The sequence below is a fragment of the Pristis pectinata genome, chromosome 40, assembly GCF_009764475.1.
Source record: "Pristis pectinata isolate sPriPec2 chromosome 40, sPriPec2.1.pri, whole genome shotgun sequence".
In the NCBI taxonomy this organism is placed as follows: domain Eukaryota; kingdom Metazoa; phylum Chordata; class Chondrichthyes; order Rhinopristiformes; family Pristidae; genus Pristis; species Pristis pectinata.
In genome coordinates this window covers 1,309,023-1,327,698 of record NC_067443.1, presented here as the reverse complement: position 1 = coordinate 1,327,698, position 18,676 = coordinate 1,309,023, and the positions used below count along the sequence as shown (strand labels likewise).

Below are 18,676 nucleotides of genomic sequence, written 5' to 3'. Positions count from 1 at the left end.
GCGTGTCACAGACACCAGCCTCCCCTCCTTGGACTCTGTCTACTCCTCTTGCTGCCTCGGTGAAGCAGCCAGCATCATCAAAGACCCCACCCACCCGGGACATTTCTCTCTCCTCTTCCATTGGGCAGAAGATACAGGAGCCTGAGGGCACGTACCACCAGGCTCAAGGACAGCTTCTACCCCACTGTGATAAGACTATTGAACGGTTCCCTTATACGATGAGATGGGCTCTTGACCTCACAATCTACCTTGACCTTGCACCTCATTGTCTGCCTGCACTGCACTTTCTCTGTAGCTGTGACACTTTATTCTGCATTCTGTTATTGTTTTTACCCTGTACTACCTCAATGCACTGTGTAATGAATTGACCTGCACGATCGGTATGCAAGACAAGTTTTTCACTGGACCTCGATACAAGTGACAATAATAAACCAATACCAATACCAAAGATTCTGATGTCTGTGCCCCTCTTCTGTCTCTCTCTGAACCTTTCCTATCCCTGTACCTATCTAAGTGCACCTTAAACACTGTAACTGTACCCACCTCTGCTGCTCCCTCTGGCAGCTTGTCCCATATCCCCCACCACCCTCTGTGTGGAAACGTTGCCCCTCAGGTCCCCTTTAATCTTTCCCCTCTCACCTTAATCCTACGCCCTCTAGTTTCAGACTCCTCTCCCCCGGGAAAAAGGCAGTGACCGTCCACCTTATCTACGCCCTGCTGATGCTGGAGGAACTCAGCGGGCCAGGCAGCATCCGTGGAGAAAAGCAGGCGGTCAACGTTTCGGGTCGGGACCCTTCTTCAGACTGAAAATGGGAAAAGGGGGAAGCCCGATATATAAAGGAGGGAAAAGAAGAGCAGTGATAGGTGGACAAAAGGGACCCCGAACAGTCCTTCCAGGTGAGCCAGAGATTCACCTGCACCTCCCCGAATATCACCGACTGCATTCGGTGCTCCGAGTGCGGGCCTCCTCTGCATTGGGGAGACCAAACGCAGACTCGGTGACCGTTTCGCAGAAACGTGCGCTCCGTCCGTAACCGCGACCTGCATCTGCCCGTCGCCGGTCACTTTCAACTCCCCCTCCCGCACGATCACTGATACGGTCAGTCCTCGGCCTCCTCTGCCTGCCGGGAGAATTCCAAGCGCGAACTGGAGGAACAGCGCCTCGTTTTCCGTCTTGGGACCTTGCAGCCTGACGGCATGAACATTGAATTCTCCCACTTTAGGTAACCCCCCCCCTTCCCCACAACCCCCCCACCTCCCACCCCACCACGCCTCTTCTTCCCTTTCCTAGCCTCTTTTCCCCTCCGTCTCCTCACCCGTGACCCGTCCCCCGGTGGATCTGCTCTCCCCTCCTCCCCCGCACCTGCCCATCACTATCTCTTCCCTGCATCTCCCTATCACCACCTGTGCCCACCCCGCCTCCCCTCTTTTGTCCACCTCTCACTGCTCTGTTTTTTCCCTCCCATATATCGGGCTTCCCCTTTTCCCCATCTTCAGTCCTGAGGAAGGGTCCTGACCCGGAACGTGACCGCCTGCTTTTCTCCACGGATGCTGCCTGGCCTGCTGAGCTCCTCCAGCCTCTTGTAGGTATTTTAGATATTTCTTTATTAGTCACATGTACATCGAAACACACAGTGAAATGCATCTTCTGCGTAGAGTGTTCTGGGGGCAGCCCGCAAGTGTCGCCACGCTTCCGGCGCCAACATAGCATGTCTACAACTTCCTAACCCGTACGTCTTTGGAATGTGGGAGGAAACCGGAGCACCCGGAGGAAACCCACGCAGACACGGGGAGAACGTACAAACTCCTTACAGACAGCGGTGGGAATTGAACCGGGTCACTGGCGCTGTAATAGTGTTACGCTAACCGCTACACTACCGTGCCTGATTTTAATAAACCTCTGTCGGGTTCCCCTCTCAGCCTCCTTCACTCCAGGGAAAACAGTCCCAACCTGTCCAGTCTCTTCTTTATAACTCAAGCCCTCCAGTCCCGGGACGTCCCCACGCATCGTTTCTGCACCCTCTTCAGCTCAGCGACGTCCTTCCTGTAGCTGGGCGACCAGAACTGCGCACAATTCTCCAGTGACTTGCCCAGCTGTAACGTGACATCCCAACTCCTCTACAACCCCTCCATCCAACCAACGCCTTCTATTTACAAAGCAGCAGGTCCTCTGTACACGATAAGACCTGGGAAGAGTTTGGGAGGCTGCCACACAGGGCCAGGACCCTCAGTATCCGGGGGCCACAGGACCCTCGACCATCGTCCTTCCCCACAGAGAATTAGCGTCGGTCTGCACTGAGCTTCAGTGCGTCCCCCAGCACCACACTCCCGTGTCCTGGAACGTGCCAGCCGGCGGCGTTCCCTCACGGACATCTCCTTACGCCGGGAGGACCCACGGGTTTCAGGCAGACCGAAGTGTGCTCTTCGCTGAGTTGGTGACCTCTTAGCCCTCTTTTGGGGTGACGTTAGTCTGGGGCCGGAGGGGAAGGGGTGGTGAAAGGTCCCAGAGCCGTTGAAGGAGAGAGCGCCCCTTCCCGTGCTCTGGAAACACTGCCGCTAAAGGATAATCTAGCTGTCAGCTGGTGGCCGCTGTGGGATCATGCTGTGTATTCCAGCTGCTGCTTTGGCTCTGACGCTGAACCCTGAATGGAACGTGACTCGTCCACTACCGACACAAACCCAGGAGCGATCCCAGCCCCACCCCGACCACAGGCAATCCCAATCCCAATCCCATCCCAACCCAACCCCATCCCAACACCATTCCAACCCAATCCCAACTCAACCTGATCCAGTCCAATCCTGACCCCATTCAATCTGACCCAATCCCTACGTGACCCAATCCCAATTCAATCCCATTCCAACCCGATGGAACCCAATCCCAGTCCAACCTGATCCGACCCAATCCCATCCCGACCTGAGCCAACCCAATCCCAACCCAACCTGATGGAACCAATTCCAATCCCACACAATCCCATCCCAACCTGATCAGACCCAATCCCATCTCAACCTGATCAGACCCAATCCCATCCCGACCTGACGGCGCCCAATCCCTATCCGACCCAATCCAACCTATTCGCAATGGGGACTGACGAAGGCCAATCTGACCCAATCCCAACATCCCAGACACAGGGGATCACGTAGCTGCCCCACCCCTGGAGTGAGCTGAAGCCAGGTTGTGTTCAGTCCCACCTGGCTGGTGTTGGGACAGGTCCTGAGGACAACACTGCAAAACACGTACTTCACTAGCCAAGGGGTGCCAGGGGGCCTCCCGAGGGGGGGGACGGGGCTTCACTCACTGTGGGGCCTCCGGGGGGGGGAGAAAGGGGCTTCACTCACTGTGGGACGTCCTGGAGCTGGGTAAGGGGCTTCACTCACTGTGGGATGTCCCTGGGTCGGGAGTGGGAAGGGGTTTCACTCACTGTGGGACGTCCCGAAGGGGGAAGGTCCCACCCACCCATTGACACTGATCCCCAGTCCGTTCCCCACTCTCCCAACAAATGCCCCCAGATTCTGCTCCTCACCCACACACTGGGGGCAATTTACAGTGGCTGGTTACCCCTCAAGCACATTGGGATGTTCCCCTGCAGCCACACTAATGCAGCAGTTACACACAAATCTGGATTGCAGAACCTCCCATTTGGTGATTTGGTGCCTGCAATGTTTGCCATGGTTCCCGAACACTCACCACTGACCACTCAGGGTCAATGAAGGTGTTGCCCAGGTAACTGAAGTAGGTGGCGAGTCCTTCGTTCAGCCACAGGTCGTTCCACCATCGGATCGTCACCAGGTTCCCGAACCACTGCCAGGGACCAGTCGTCAGTCAGGGGGACCAGTCGCCACGGGGCAGTCAGTGGCTATGCGGTGTAGACGGAGTGTCTGACGGGACGGTGTAGGGGAGCGTCTGACGGGACGGTGTAGGGGAGCGTCTGATGGGACGGTATAGGGGGAGTGTCTGACGGGACGGTGTAGGGGAGTGTCTGACGGGACGGTGTAGAGGGAGTGTCTGACGGGCCGGTGTGTAGGATGTGTTTGATGGGATGATGTAGAGGGAGAGTTTGATGAGACGGTGTATAGGATGTGTTTGACGGAACGGTGTGTACGATCTGTTTGACGGGATGATGTGTAAGATGTGTTTGACGGGACGGTGTATAGGATGTGTTTGACGGGACGGTGTGTAGGATGTGTTTGACGGGACGGTCTATGCGTTGCCCCAGGGTTGGGCTGAGCTTGCACCCACCTGGTGAGCCAGCTCATGGGCCAGCACCAGCTGCATGCTCTGCCGGCTGCTCTCTGAGTTCTCCTGGGGCTGGAACAGGAGGTTTGTCTCCCTGAAGATGATCACGCCCCAGTTCTCCATCCCGCCGCTCTCGAAGCAGGGCACAGCCACCAGGTCTGCGGAGGGAGATGACCAACCGTCAGCCAGGAGCCAGCTCCACCCATGCCCCAAAGACACTGTGTCCGTCTCCCCAATGCAGGCAGGCACCAGCGTGCAGTACCGCGGGCGCGCAGCACTGCTGTGGGTGTCTCCGTCTGCCCAACAGTGGGTGAGAAAGATCCCACGAGCGTAGGGCAGGAGGGAGGTCTCCAGTGACCTGGGTCCAACGCCCGTCAACTACAATCGAGAAGACACCAGTTGCTGGCATCTCCCTGCCTGCATTTTGTGGGATCTTGCTGTCCGTAGATGGGCTGATGTTCCAACTAACCAGTGGCACATCGTTATCAATCAAGGCCAGTGGAGGAAATGAGCGCAGAGACAGATTCACAGGGTAAAGGCACCAATGGGAGCCATCGTACCTGCAGTACGTAACGACAGGCTCGAACACGACGCACCACGTCATTCTCTCAGTTATCCGTCCAACCTGTGCTCTGGGAGTGTGTGACGGGACGGTGCGGAGGGAGCTTCACTCTGTGTCTGACCCCGGGAGTGTGTGATGGGACGGTGCGGAGGGAGCTTCACCCTGTGTCTGACCCCGGGAGTGTGTGACGGGACAGTGCGGAGGGAGCTTCACCCTGAGTCTGACCCTGGGAGTGTGTGACGGGACGGTGCGGAGGGAGCTTCACCCTATGAAGGCCACACCACCGATCACCTGTCAGACCGGTGAAGCCCCCCCAGTGCCCGATGCGGATGGCGTTGGTTGGTTGGATAACCCGGATGTCGGGGGGGGTGCAGTGAGGGGGGGATTCACCAACCTAACTTCCTCAGAGGTAGAAGATCTGGAAACTCCTGTTCATAGAAGTGCAGGAGCCTCGCCACTGCCTGTAAGCGTAGTCGCCGTGTCCAGCATCAAGTGCCTGCCTCCTTGCCCACACTCTGACCTGCAACAGACAGGCAAGGGTTAACTCATCGGGTGCTGGAGACTGCAGTCAGCGGCCTCAGCCCTCCTCAGCTGCACTGTCCGACTCCGGAGTCTCCCAGTATTCCGGTGGTGGGGGGGTGGTGGATATACCCAGATCACCCCATCCCCAGGGCCCAGCGTCAAGCCCGCTCCCCCCTCCCCGACTCCTGGACTGAGTGGGCCTTCCCCCCCACCACCTTCTGTTTCCCCGACGGTCCCTACCGGCTGGGGTGAACGACACAGGGCAAACCTCCGATGATCCGGCAACCTCGGTCTAGGGGGGACGCCGGATCTGACCAGTTTCCCGACCAGGTCGCTGTTACTCCGAGGCACTTTCCGTTCACTTTCTACGCAGAGTGAGAACGGAATTCCAGTACATGCGCGGTGTGTTGCGTTTCGGGGCGACAAATGAGGGCAGGACTTTTCACACGGTATAGCGCCCTGGGGAGGGGTGTAGAACAGAGGGACCCAGGAGTACACGGTTCCCTGGGAGTGGCATCGCAGGTAGACAGGGCGGTTGAAGAAGGCGTTCGGCACGATGGCCTTCATCGGTCAGGGCGCTGAGTGCAGGAGTCAGGACGTTATGGTGCAGTTGTACAGGACGTCCGGTGAGGCCGCACTTGGAGTCCTGTGTACGTTTTTGGTCGCCCTGCTGTAGGAAAGTGCAGAGGGAGATTTACGAGGATGTTGCCGGGACTCGAGGGACTGAGTTATGGAGAGAGGTCGGGCAGGTTGGGACTGTTTTCATGGAGCGTGTGGAGTGACCTTACAGAGGTGTATAAAACCATGAGGGGCATCGAGAGGGTGAATGCGCACAGTCTTTTCCCCAGGGTTGGGGAATCAAGAACTAGAGGGCACAGGTTTAAGGTGAGAGGGAAGAGATTTAAAGGGGACCTGAGGGGTAAGTTTTTCCACACAGAGGGTGGTCCGTACCTGGAACGAGCTGCCAGAGGAAGTGGTTGAGGCAGGTACATTAGCGATGTTTAAAGGACACTCGGACAGGTATGTGGAAGGGATAGAGGGATACGGGCCAAACGTGGGCAAATGGGACTGGCTTTGATAGGAATCTCAGCTGGCACGGACCGGATGGGCCAAAGGGCCTGTTTCCCTGCTGTGTGACTGTATGAGTCTAATTTGCAGTGACCCAGTGAAGTTGAAATGGAACATGGGAGACGGGGTCCCGGTGGGTTTAAAGGGAGCGGGAGATGGGGTCCCGGTGGGTTTAAAGGGAGCGGGGAACGGGGGTCCGGGTGGGTTTAACGGGAGCGGGAGACGGGGGTCCCGGTGGGTTTAACGGGAGTGGGAGACGGGGTCCGGGTGGGTTTAACGGGAGTGGGAGACGGGGTCCGGGTGGGTTTAAAGGGAGCGGGAGACGGGGTCCCGGTGGGTTTAAAGGGAGCGGGACATGGGGCTCCAGTGGGTTTAAAGGGAGCGGGAGACGGGGTCCCCAGTGGGTTTAAAAGCAGTGGGGAGCAGGGGTCCCGGTGGGTTTAAAGGGAGCGGGAGATGGGGTCCCGGTGGGTTTAAAGGGAGCGGGGAGACGGGGTCCTGGTGGTTTTAAAGGGAGCAGGAGACGGGTCCGGGTGGGTTTAAAGGGAGCGGGAGACGGGGTCCCGGTGGGTTTAACGGGAGTGGGAGATGGGGTCCGGGTGGGTTTAAAGGGAGCGGGAGATGGTGTCCCGGGTGGGTTTAAAGGGAGCGGGAGATGGGGTCCCGGTGGGTTTAAAGGGAGCGGGATACGGGTTTCCTGTAGGTTTAAAGGGAGCGAGACATGGGGCTCCAGTGGGTTTAAAGGGAGCGGGAGATGGGGTCCCGGTGGGTTTAAAGGGAGCGGGAGACGGGGTCTTGGTGGGTTTAAAGGGACCTGGAAACGGGGTCCCGGTGGGTTTAAAGGGAGAGCGGGAGACGGGGTCCCGGTGGGTTTTAAAGGGAGCGGGAGACGGGGTCCCGGTGGGTTTAAAGGAGCGGGAGACGGGGTCCCGGTGGGTTTAAAGGGAGCAGGAGACGGGGTCCCGGTGGGTTTAAAGGGAGCGGGAAACAGGGGCCCTGGTGAGCTTGACACCGAATTAGCAGAATTTCCAAATAGTTGGATAGTGGATCATCGGAGTTTGACTGTAACGTGATCCCACTGACTTTGTGGTTTGTGGAGGTCAGTTATGGATTATTTTTGCTAACTGTTTGCTGAGCCAATCCGAATTCACCTTGCCGCTTGGCTAAGGCAACATTAAAGGATCGTCGGACTTTTCACTGCCCTGAAGCCGTGGTCCAAACGTGGTGCTGTGAAATGCCCTCGTCCCTCCTGTGTCCTCTCCCCCTCTCTCTGTTCACCCCTCCTTCGGCTGTGACCGACACCCCTCCCTACCCTCTCACAGCAGGAACAACACCCTCCTGTGTCACCCTGTGTCTCCACTCTTCCCACAGACACCCCCCCCCGTGTCCTCCCCACCCCTCTTTTAAGTCCAAGGTGTCCCGGTGGCTCAGCAGGTCCAGCCACTGTCTCACGGCACCAGAGACCCGGGTTCGATCCCCACCTCCAGCCGTGGTGTGTGTGTGTGTGTGTGTGGAGTCTGCACTCTCCCCCCGTGACCGCGTGGGTTTCCCCCCGGGGGCTCCGGTTCCTCCCACATCCCAACGACGAGGGGTCGGTGGGTTAATCGGCCGCTGTGAATCGCGCCCCCCTGGTGTGTGGCTGAGGGGGAGAATCTTAGGGGGGGAGTTGGTAGGAATGCGGGGGGAATGGGGATGGGCCGTTGTTGGTCGGCACGGACTGGGTGGGCCGAAGGGCCTGTTCCCGGGCTGGATCTCTGTAAGATGGTTGGTAAAACCCGACTGGCCCATGAAGGAAGGAAAACGCCTTCCCGAACCTTAACGAATGAACTAACGTCGGCGACTGCGGCGCCGAACATCGGGAAATGCAAATGTCCGACACAAGGGAAGAGGCGGGGAACACTCGGCAGGTCGGGCAGCGTCCGTGGGGGGGAGCAGGTGGAAGGGACGAGAGGAGACGTGAACCCTGCTCCTCGCTCCACAGGTGTGTCTGTGGCGTCCACACTTCACCGTGTCGGGGTCAGGGGTGAGGGTTGAAGGTGAGGGCCAAGGGTGAAGAGTCAGGGGTGAGGGTGAGGGGCAGGGGAGAGGGGTCAGGGGCGAGGGTTAGGGTCCTAGGTGAAGGTGAGGTCCCAAGGCGGTCAGGGGTGAGGGAGAAGGGTCAGGGGTGAGGGTGGGTGAGGGGTGAGGGAGAGGGGTGAGGGAGACAGGGGGTGAAGGTGAGGGTGAGGGTCAGGGGTGAAGGTGAAGGCCCGGGGCGAAGGGTCAGGGGTGAGGGAACCCAGGCAGCACTGGGTTAGTCGGGGGTTACCGTGACGCCGTTGGAGGTCCCGGCGATGGGTTGGAAGTCGGACACCACGCACGCCAGCAGGTAGGACGACATCGGCGGCGTGCGGTAGAAGCTGGTCACCCTCCACATCTGTCCACGGACCCACATCTCCGAGGTCCCTGCAGATGTGCAGAGCGTCAGTGGGGGCAGGTGATGGGGGAGGGGGGTGAGGGGAGGAGGAGGGAGGGGGGTGAGGGGAGGGGGAGGGTGAGGGGAGGGGGCGGGAGGGGAGGAGGAGGGAGGGGGGTGAGGGAGGGGAGGGTGAGGGTGAGGGGGCGGGAGGGGAGGTGGGAGGGAGGGGGGTGGGAGGGGGTGGGAGGGGAGGGGGAGGAGAGAGGGTGAGGGGAGGGGGCGGGAGGGGGAGGGAGAGGGTGAGGGGAGGGGCGGGAGGGGAGGGGGAGGATGGGGTGAGGGGGAGGGAGAGGGAGGGGGAGGGAGGGGGTGAGGGAGGGGGCGGGAGGGGAGGGGGAGGATGGGTGAGGGGAGGGGAGGGAGGGGAGACGGGAGGGGGAGGGAGGGTGTGAGGGGAGGGGGCGGGAGGGGAGGGGGAGGATGGGGTGAGGGGAGGGGAGGGAGGGGGGAGGGGAGGGGGAGGGAGCATCATGACAATAAGAGGGGTAGAGGAAAATAATGGGCTGTAACTTAATCCTGTGTGTGTCGTGAGTGTGTGTGTGAGTGTGTGTGTGTGAGTGTGTGTGAGTGTGGTGTGTGTGAGTGTGTGTGTGTGAGTGTGTGTGTGTGTGTGAGTGTGGTGTGTGTGTGAGTGTGTGTGTGTGAGTGTGTGTGAGTGTGTGTGGTGAGTGTGTGTGTGTGTGAGTGTGTGTGTGAGTGTGTGTGTGTGAGTGTGTGTGAGTGTGTGTGAGTGTGTGTGTGTGAGTGTGTGTGAGGTGTGTGTGTGAGTGTGTGTGAGTGTGTGTGTGTGTGTGTGCGTGTGTGTGTGGTGTGTGTGTTGTGTGTGTGGTGAGTGTGTGTGTGTTGGTGTGTGAGTGGTGTGTGTGTGTGAGTGTGTGTGAGTGTGTGTGTGTGAGTGTGTGTGTGTGTGAGTGTGTGTGAGTGTGTGCTGGAGGTGTGTGTGTGTGCTGTGTGTGAGTGTGTGTGAGTGTGTGTGTGTGAGTGTGTGTGTGTGAGTGTGTGTGAGTGTGTGTGTGTGAGTGTGGTGTGTGTGAGTGTGTGTGGAGTGTGTGTGTGTGAGTGTGTGTGTGTGAGTGTGTGTGAGTGTGTGTGAGTGTGTGTGTGTGAGTGTGTGTGAGTGTGTGTGTGAGTGTGTGTGTGTGGTGTGTGTGTGTGGTGTGTGTGAGTGTGTCATGTGTGTGTGTGTGAGTGTGTGTGAGTGTGTGTGTGTGTGTGTGTGTGTGTGAGTGTGTGGTGTGTGTGTGTGTGTGAGTGTGTGTGTGTGAGTGTGTTGTGAGTGTGTGTGTGTGAGTGTGTGTGTGTGTGAGTGTGTGTGAGTGTGTGTGTGTGAGTGTGTGTGTTGTGTGTGTGTGAGTGTGTGTGAGTGTGTGTGTGTGAGTGTGTGTGTGTGAGTGTGTGTGAGTGTGTGTGTGTGAGTGTGTGTGTGTGTGTGGTGTGTGAGTGTGTGTGAGTGTGTGTGTGTGAGTGTGTGTGTGTGAGTGTGTGTGAGTGTGTGTTGTGTGAGTGTGTGTGTGTGTGAGTGTGTGTGAGTGTGTGTGTGTGAGTGTGTGTGTGTGTGTGTGTGTGAGTGTGTGTGTGAGTGGTGTGTGTGAGTGTGTGTGTGTGAGTGTGTGTGTGTGTGTGGTGTGTGTGTGACTGTGTGTGTGAGTGTGTGTGTGTGAGTGTGTGAGTGTGTGTGTGTGAGTGTGTGTGAGGGAGACCCTGTGTCGGACCCTGCACACCCGTGTGAGTCTGAGGGTTGAGGGAGAGGTTAAGGGGTCAGAGGTGAGGGTCAGGGGTCAGGAGTGAGGGGTCAGTGGCGAGGGTGAGGGGTTAGGATGAGGGGTCAGAGCTTGAGAGGTGAGTGTGAGATGGGTCAGGGGTGGGGGTGAGGGTGAGGGGCCAGGGGATGAAGGGATAGGGTGAGGGGTGAGGGAGAGGGCTCAGGTGGGGGTCAGGCTGAAGGTGAGGGTCAGGGGTAAAGGGTCAGGAGTGAGGGGTTGAGTGTGAGGTTGTGAGGTGAGGGGTGAGAGTCAGGGGTCAGGGTGGGGAGGTGTGAGGAGTGTCAGTGGTCAGTGTGGGGGAGGGGTGAGAGGTGAGGGTCAGGGGTCAGGGGTCAGGGGAGAGGACAGCTCAGACCCCGATGACTTACTCCTCACGGGCATGTTGGACACGGCCGTGTGCTGCGGTCGGTGAATCACCGTCAGGTCAAAGGTCGCCTTCAGCGCTGGCTCATCGAAGCACGGGAACACCCTCCGGGCGCTGGCTGGTTGCATCATCGTCACGGCCAGGAACCTGGGTGTGGAGCGGGACCGTCAGTGTGTGTGGGTGTGGGACCCGTCCCCCAGTGAGGGTCAGTGTGTGTGGGTCCCATCCCCCAGTGAGGGTCAGTGTGTGTGGGTCCCGTCCCCCGGTGAGGGTCAGTGTGTGTGGGTCCCGTCCCCCAATGAGGGTCAGTGTGTGTGGGTCCCATCCCCCAGTGAGGGTCAGTGTGTGTGGGTCCCGTCCCCCGGTGAGGGTCAGTGTGTGTGGGTCCCGTCCCCCGGTGAGGGTCAGTGTGTGTGGGTCCCATCCCCCAGTGAGGGTCAGTGTGTGTGGGACCCGTCCCCCGGTGAGGGTCAGTGTGTGTGGGTCCTGTCCCCCGGTGAGGGTCAGTGTGTGTGTGTGTGGGACCCGTCCCCCAGTGAGGGTCAGTGTGTGTGTGTGGGACCCGTCCCCAGTGAGGGTCAGTGTGTGTGTGTGGGACCCGTCCCCCAGTGAGGGTCAGTGTGTGTGTGTGGGACCCGTCCCCCAGTGAGGGTCAGTGTGTGTGTGTGTGTGGGTCCCGTCCCCCAGTGAGGGTCAGTGTGTGTGTGTGTGTGGGTCCCGTCCCCCAGTGAGGGTCAGTGTGTGTGTGTGTGTGTGTGTGTGTGTGTGTGTGTGTGTGTGTGTGTGTGTGTGAGCACTGTGTGCAGTTCTGGTCGCCCAGCTATAGGAAGGACATCATTGAGCTTGAGAGGGGGCAGAGACGATTTACGGGGACGTTACCGGGACTGGAGGGCCTGAGTTATAAGGAGAGGCTGGACGGGCCGGGACTGTTTTCCCTGGAGCAAAGGAGGCTGAGGGTGACCTTATGGAGGTTTATAACACCATGAGGGGCGTAGGTAACCTGAGGGGCAACTTTTTCACCAAGAGGGTGGTGGGGAGATGGAACGAGCTGCCAGAGGAAGTGGGAGAGGTGGGTACAGTTACGTTTAGAAGAATGTAGACAGGTACGTGGGTGGGGAAGGTTTAGAGGGATGTGGGCCAAACACAGGGCAATGAGACTTGCTTGGATAGACATCCTGTTCAGATTCAACGAGATGCTTGAAGGGGCTGCCTCTGTGCTGTGTTACCCAATGACTCTGTCAACACTACCAGATCTCGCACCATTGGTCTCGTAACTGACCTCTCGGCCCTTCTACATTGTGGATGACCCCGCACATTTCCACAGAGGATTCGATCGGCATGTTCCTCCCCCACCACCCACACACACCGTCCGCATCCCCTCAAACCTCTCCACACTCTCCCCACTACTCACAGCCCAACCTTGTTCAGTACCGTCGACAGGCCTGGGAACGTGACACTCCACCCGGCTACTCCGCTGACACGGAGGTTCGGTGAGGCAGGAGTGGGTCAGAGGTCGAGGGGTGTAGGTCGGGGAGTGGGTCGAGGGGTGTAGGTTGGGGAGTAGGTCAGAGATTGAGGGGTGTAGGTCAGGGAGTGGGTCAGAGGTCGAGGAGTGTAGGTCGGGGAGTGGGTCGAGGATGTAGGTCAGGGAGTGGGTCAGAGATTGAGGGGTGTAGGTCGGGGAGTGGGTCGAGGGGTGTAGGTCGGGGAGTGGGTCGAGGTGTGTAGGTTGGGGAGTGGGGCAGCGATCGAGGGGTGTAGGTCGGGGAGTGGGTCAGAGGTCGAGGGGTGTAGGTTGGGGAGTGGGTCAGAGGTCGAGGAGTGTAGGTCGGGGAGTGGGTCGAGGGGTGTAGGTTGGGGAGTGGGTCAGAGGTCGAGGGGTGTAGGTTGGGGAGTGGGTCAGAGGTCGAGGAGTGTAGGTTGGGGAGTGGGTCAGAGATCGAGGGGTGTAGGTTGGGGAGTGGGTCCGAGATTGAGGGGTGTAGGTCGGGGAGTGGGTCAGAGGTCGAGGAGTGTAGGTCGGGGGAGTGGGTCAGAGATCGAGGGGTGTAGGTCGGGGAGTGGGTCAGAGGTCGAGGAGTGTAGGTTGGGGAGTGGGTCAGAGATCGAGGGGTGTAGGTCGGGGAGTGGGTCAAGGGGTGTAGGTCGGAGAGTGGGTCAGAGGTCGAGGGATGTAGGTCGGGGAGTGGGTCAGAGGTCAAGGGTCTAGGGCTGGAAGAATTAACAGGAGAGACGTGGTAGGGGGTGAAATCAAGGAGAGGAGTGTCAGAGAACACGGAACATGGGACACGGAACATGGGACACGGAACGGCACATTGAATATTGAACACGGGACATGGAACATTGAACATGTTACGCAGAACAACACAACACAGGAACAGGCCCTTCGGCCCACCATGTCTGTGCCGAACACGATACACAGGCTCATCCTCTCTGTCTGCAGACGGAGTCACACAGCAAGGAAACAGGCCCTTCGGCCCAACTGGTCCATGCCGACTGTGTGCCCAGCCAGCTGGTGCCGTCTGCCCGCGTTTGGTCCACGGCCCTCTAACCCTCTCCTATCCATGGACTTATCTGGATAATTTCCACTGTTTCTGGCAGCTCGTTCCAAATACGCACCACCCTGTGTGTGAAGAAACCGCCCCGATGTCCCTTTCAAATCTTTCGCCTCTAATCTTAAACCTACACCCTCTGTTTTTAGCTCCCCCCCCTCCCTGGGAATAAGACAGTCTATGCCCCTCATGATCTTATACACCTCTATCAGGTCACCCCTCAATCTCCTGCGCTCCAGGGAATAAAATCCTAGTCTACACAACCTGTCCTTGTAACTCAGGGCCCCAGGTCCGGGCAACGTCCTGGCACATATCCACATCCCTCCAATCCGTGCATATTCATTTGTCCATCTAACAGCCTCTTAAACCGTCCATCATATCTGCCTCCACCCCCACCCCTGGCAGCACATTCCAGGCACCCACCGCTCTCTGTGTAAAACAACTTGCCCCGCACATCTCCTTTGAACTTACCCCCCTCTCACCTTAAATGTACACCATATAGTGTTAGACATTTCAACCCTGGGGAAAAGATACGGTTGTCTGCTCTATCTGTGCCTCTCGTAATCTTATAAACCTCTATCAGGTCTCCCCTCAGCCTCTGCCGCTCCAGAGAAAACAACCCAAGTTTGTCCGACCTCTCCTTATAGCTCACGCTCTCTAATCCAGGCAGCGTCCTGGTGAACATCTTCTGCACCCTCTCCAAAGCCCCCACACCCTTCCTGTAACGGGGGTGAACAGAACTGCACACGATACTCCAAGTGCGGCCTGACCAGAGTTTTACACAGCTGCAATGTGACCTCCGACTCTTGTACTCAACGGCCCGAGCGATGAAGGCCAGCGCGCCGTACACCTTCTTTACCGCCCTGTCTATTTGTACAGTACTTTCAAAGAGCAATGGACTTGGACCCCAAGGTCCCTCTGTACATCAAGACTATTAAGGGTCCTGCCATTAACAGTGCACTGTCCCTTTACATTTGATCTCCCAAAGTGTAACACCTCACATTTGGCACGATTAAACTCCATCTGCCATTTCTCCGCCCATATCTTCAACCGATCCATCTCCCGCGGTATCCTTTGGCAACCTCCTACACTATCCACAACACCAGAAATCTTTGTTATTGTCTGTCAACTTGCTAATCCACCCATCTACATTTTCATCCAGGTCATTTATATATACATCACAAACAGCAGAGATCCCGGTACGGATCCCTGCGCAACACCACCGGTCACGCACCTCCAGCCAGAATAACTCCCATCGACCACTGTCTTCTACGGGCGAGCCAATTCCGAATCCAAACGGCCGAGTCACTGTGGATCCCATGCAGCTTGATCTTCCAGATGAGCCCCTACGAGGGACCTTGTCAAACACTTACTAAAATCCATGTAGATGACATCCACAGCTCTACCTTCATCAATCACCTTCATTACCTCTTCCAATAACTCAAGTTAGTAAGACACACTTGCCCTGCACAGAGCCATGCTTACTGTATCTAATCAGGCCACAGTTTTCCAAATGCTCATAAATCCTATCCCTAAGAATCCTCTCTAATATCTTCCCCACCGTTGACGTGAGACTCGCCTGTCTATAGTCTCCAGGATTATCTTGATTTCCCTTCTTGAACAACAGAACATTAGCCACTCTCCATTAACAGTGCGCTGCCCCTTTATGTCTGACCTCCCAAAGTGCAACACCTCACTCTCGCCCAGATTAAACTCCATCTGCCACTTCTCTGCCCGCCGAGAGGTCCGTTGGGTTCGGTTGACGAGCGATGGGAGTTTGATAGTCAGCAGCTCCCTACGGCCGATGGGAGGTGCCCAGCAACCCCTCTCACCTGGTGGAGCCATCGTCCTGGTACTGGCAGTGGTACAGGCCGGTCATCTCGCTGGCCATCTCTCCGCTGAAGGCCGTGTACAGGGAGTAGACCTTGCCCCGTTCCAGGTGCTTGTCAAGGGCCACCACCAGGTACTCGTTGGCCCTTTCCTGCCAGGAGCTCCGCACGGCCAGGGTGGAGTCGCCCCTGGCGGTCACTCGCGGAGGCTTGGTGTAGTTCAGTGCCTTGCTGTGTACAACGATAACCTTGGTCTGCCGCTGGCACAGGAAGGTGACCACGGACCTGCCGTGGAAGATGAAGAGGCCAGACGTGTCCTCTCGGAACAGCCAGGGCCAGAGCTCTACCTCATAGCTGAGGGGTTCGAGGGTGTCGGGGAGCTGGGGGCTCTTCCAGGGTCTCGCTGGCGGTCTCCTCGTGCTCCCGGCAGAGGGGTCCCCGGGCGCAGTGGCCAGAGCCTGGAGCACAGCCAGACCCAGCAGAGCGGTGGTCCCGAGCATCAACATCATCTCCGAGACCACTGCTGGAGGACACCGTAGGCGTTAGTCACAAGGAGTGTCCCTCGATCCGTGGTTCACTGGGCAGCGCAGTGGGGCTGTGGGAACAGAGAACACAGAACAGGAACAGGCCCTTCGGCCCACCATGTCTGTGCCAGACACGATGCCGAATTAAACTCAATCCCTCCTGCGTACACAATGTCTACCCCCCTCCATTCCCTGCACATCCCTGTCTAACAGCCCCGTAAACCCCTCTATCGTATCAGCCTCCACCCCCACCCCTGGCACCGCTCTCTGTGTAAAAACACTTGCCCCGCACATCTCCTTTGAACTTTCCCCCTCTCGCCTTAAACCTACGCTCTCTAGTATTTGGCATTGCCCTGGGGAAAAGATACCGGCTGTCCGCTCTATCTGTGCCTCTCATCGTATGATAAACTTCTCTCAGGGTAGAGCTGCTGTCTCACAGCTCCAGAGACCCGGGTTCTGTGTGTGTGTGTGTGCGTGCGTGCGTGCGTGCGTGCGTGCGTGCGTGCGTGTGTGTGTGCGTGTGTGTGGACCTTGCACGCTCTCCCTGTGACCACGTGGGCTTCCCTGGCATTGCATCCCGGTGCATCCAAGGGTGTGGGGGCTTCGGAGAGGGTGCAGAAGAGGTTCACCAGGACGCTGCCTGGATTAGAGGGCGTGAGCTATAAGGAGAGGTTGGAGAAACTTAGGTTGTTCTCCCTGGAGCGTCGGAGGCTGAGGGAGACCTGATAGAGGTTTATAAGATTACCAGAGGCATAGATAGGGTAGACAGCCAATATCTTTTTCCCAGGGTTGGTAGAGGGCGTGCACTTAAGGTGAGGGGGGGGGAAGTTCAGAGATGTGCGGGGCAAGTTTTTTTTAACACAGAGGGCGGTGGGTGCCTGGAATGTGCTGCCAGGGGTGGGGGTGGAGGCAGATATGATAGAGGGGTTTAAGAGGCTCTTAGACAGGCCCATGGATGTGCAGGGAACGGAGAGAGATGGACTGTGCAGGCAGAAGGGATTTAGTTTCATTTGGCATCGTGTTCAGCACAGACATGGTGGGCCGAAGGGCCTGTTCCTGTGCTGTACTGTTCCGTGTTCCATGTTGTATGTTCTACATCCCTCCCACAAGGTCTTTGGGTTAATCACCCTGTTGTCTGGGTGCGGGGCCAGACCTGGGGGGGGCAGTGGCTGGGAGTGTGGGGAGGGGAGGGGAAGGGAGGTAAGTGGGGGAGGAGGGATAGGAAAGCCAGCACAGACTGGATGGGACGAACGGCCTCACTCTCCACGGCAACAATCTGTCCAGAACCGCGGCGGTGGGATCCGTCATCCTCGGCACCCTGAGCGGCTCCCACGGTAACCCTGGACCCACCCGGCGCGGGGTTCACACACATCCCTCCCCTCCCCTCCGTCGGGGACCCCCGGCTCTCGCCTCACCCACCGTCACACCTCCTGTCCCTCCGCCGCTTGAACCTTGTCCCCCGGACGCCGGCCGACTAGCGCTCAGCGGCCAATCCTTGACCCCGGAGGACATCACCTGACCACCGGCAGGTGGGCGCAGCCAATGACGTCACAATGCGGCGGCTGGTCAGGTGACACGGCCGGCCCGCGGTGATTGGACGGGAGGTGTATGGGGGGGGGTAGGTGGACGGGGGTGGGGTGGGGGGGCGGTGGGCGGACCGTGTCACAAAGGCTGCCAAGGAGACGTCAGGGTTAGGAGATGGACGTCCCACCGGTTGCCCGGTGAGGTCCCGGAGGGTCGAGGGCCACTGAGGGAAACCATCCAGGACCCTCAGAAATGGAGGTCCCAACATCTGGGCCCTTGAGTCTGTTCCAACGTCAGGGACCCTTAAAGCTGGATCAACATCTGGCCCTTCACAACTGGATCCCAACTCCGGGGACCCATGAAACTGGGAGCCAACATCTGGGCCTTCGGGACGGAGTGACCTCGAAACCAGGGAGCAGCACATCTGGATCAAAACGGTCCTAGCATCAGGGACAAAACTTGCACAGACAACATCTGGATGTATAAAACTGGGAGCTAACATCTGGGCCTGGTGACCTCAAAACTGGGGAGTTGCACATCTGGATCTTAGCATCAGGGACCTTCACAACTTGCATCAGCAGCATCTGGATGTTCAAAACCAGGAATAAACATCCGGATCTTCGCATTGATTTCAATGTCAGACACCTTCAAACCAGGGAACAGCAACATCTGCATCCTTAAACTTAGGTCCCAGCATCAGGGACCCTAAAAAACTAGGCCAAGCAACATCTGGCATTGAGTTTAGGAGTCGGGACGTTACGCTGCAGTTGTACAAGTCGCTGGTGAGGCCGCACTTGGAGAACTGCGGACAGTTTTGCTCGCCCTGTTATAGGAAAGACTTGGTTGAACTGGAAGGAGCGCAGAGGAGGTTTACGAGGATGTTGCCAGGACTCGAGGGCCTGAGTTATCGGGAGAGGTTGGCCAGGCTGGGTCTTTATTCCTTGGAACGTAGGAGAATGAGGGGCGACCTTATAGAAATGTTTAAAATTATGAGAGGCATCGATAAGGTGGACGGTAACAGTGTTTTCCCCAGGGTAGGGGAGCCCAAAACTGCGGGGGGGGGGGGGTGTGAGGGAAAGATTTAAAAGGGACCTGAGGGGCAACTTTTTCATGCAGAGGGTGGTGAGTCTATGAAACGAGCTGCCAGAGGGAGTGGGTGAGGCAGGTACCACAGGGTCAGTTAAGAAGCAGGTAGGTACATCCCTCACAGGTCCGGACAGAGTATTTCAAAAGCTCGTGGGTTTTCGTGGGCTTTTATTCTTGCAGAATTTAGAAG

At 57.8% G+C, this 18,676-nt stretch overlaps 1 protein-coding gene across 1 annotated transcript in view; it reads right to left on the bottom strand.

Moving 5' to 3' along the window:
- Positions 1-17,248, bottom strand: part of LOC127587387 (aminopeptidase N-like) — a 36,472-nt gene extending 19,224 nt beyond the window's left edge. The window contains 8 exon segments of the mRNA XM_052045686.1: positions 3,686-3,799; positions 4,238-4,392; positions 5,191-5,265; positions 5,268-5,316; positions 8,695-8,831; positions 10,976-11,118; positions 15,356-15,875; positions 17,137-17,248. Of these exon segments, the coding sequence (XP_051901646.1) occupies positions 3,686-3,799; positions 4,238-4,392; positions 5,191-5,265; positions 5,268-5,316; positions 8,695-8,831; positions 10,976-11,118; positions 15,356-15,875; positions 17,137-17,248 (1,305 nt within the window).
- Positions 17,249-18,676: the final 1,428 nt, after the last annotated feature.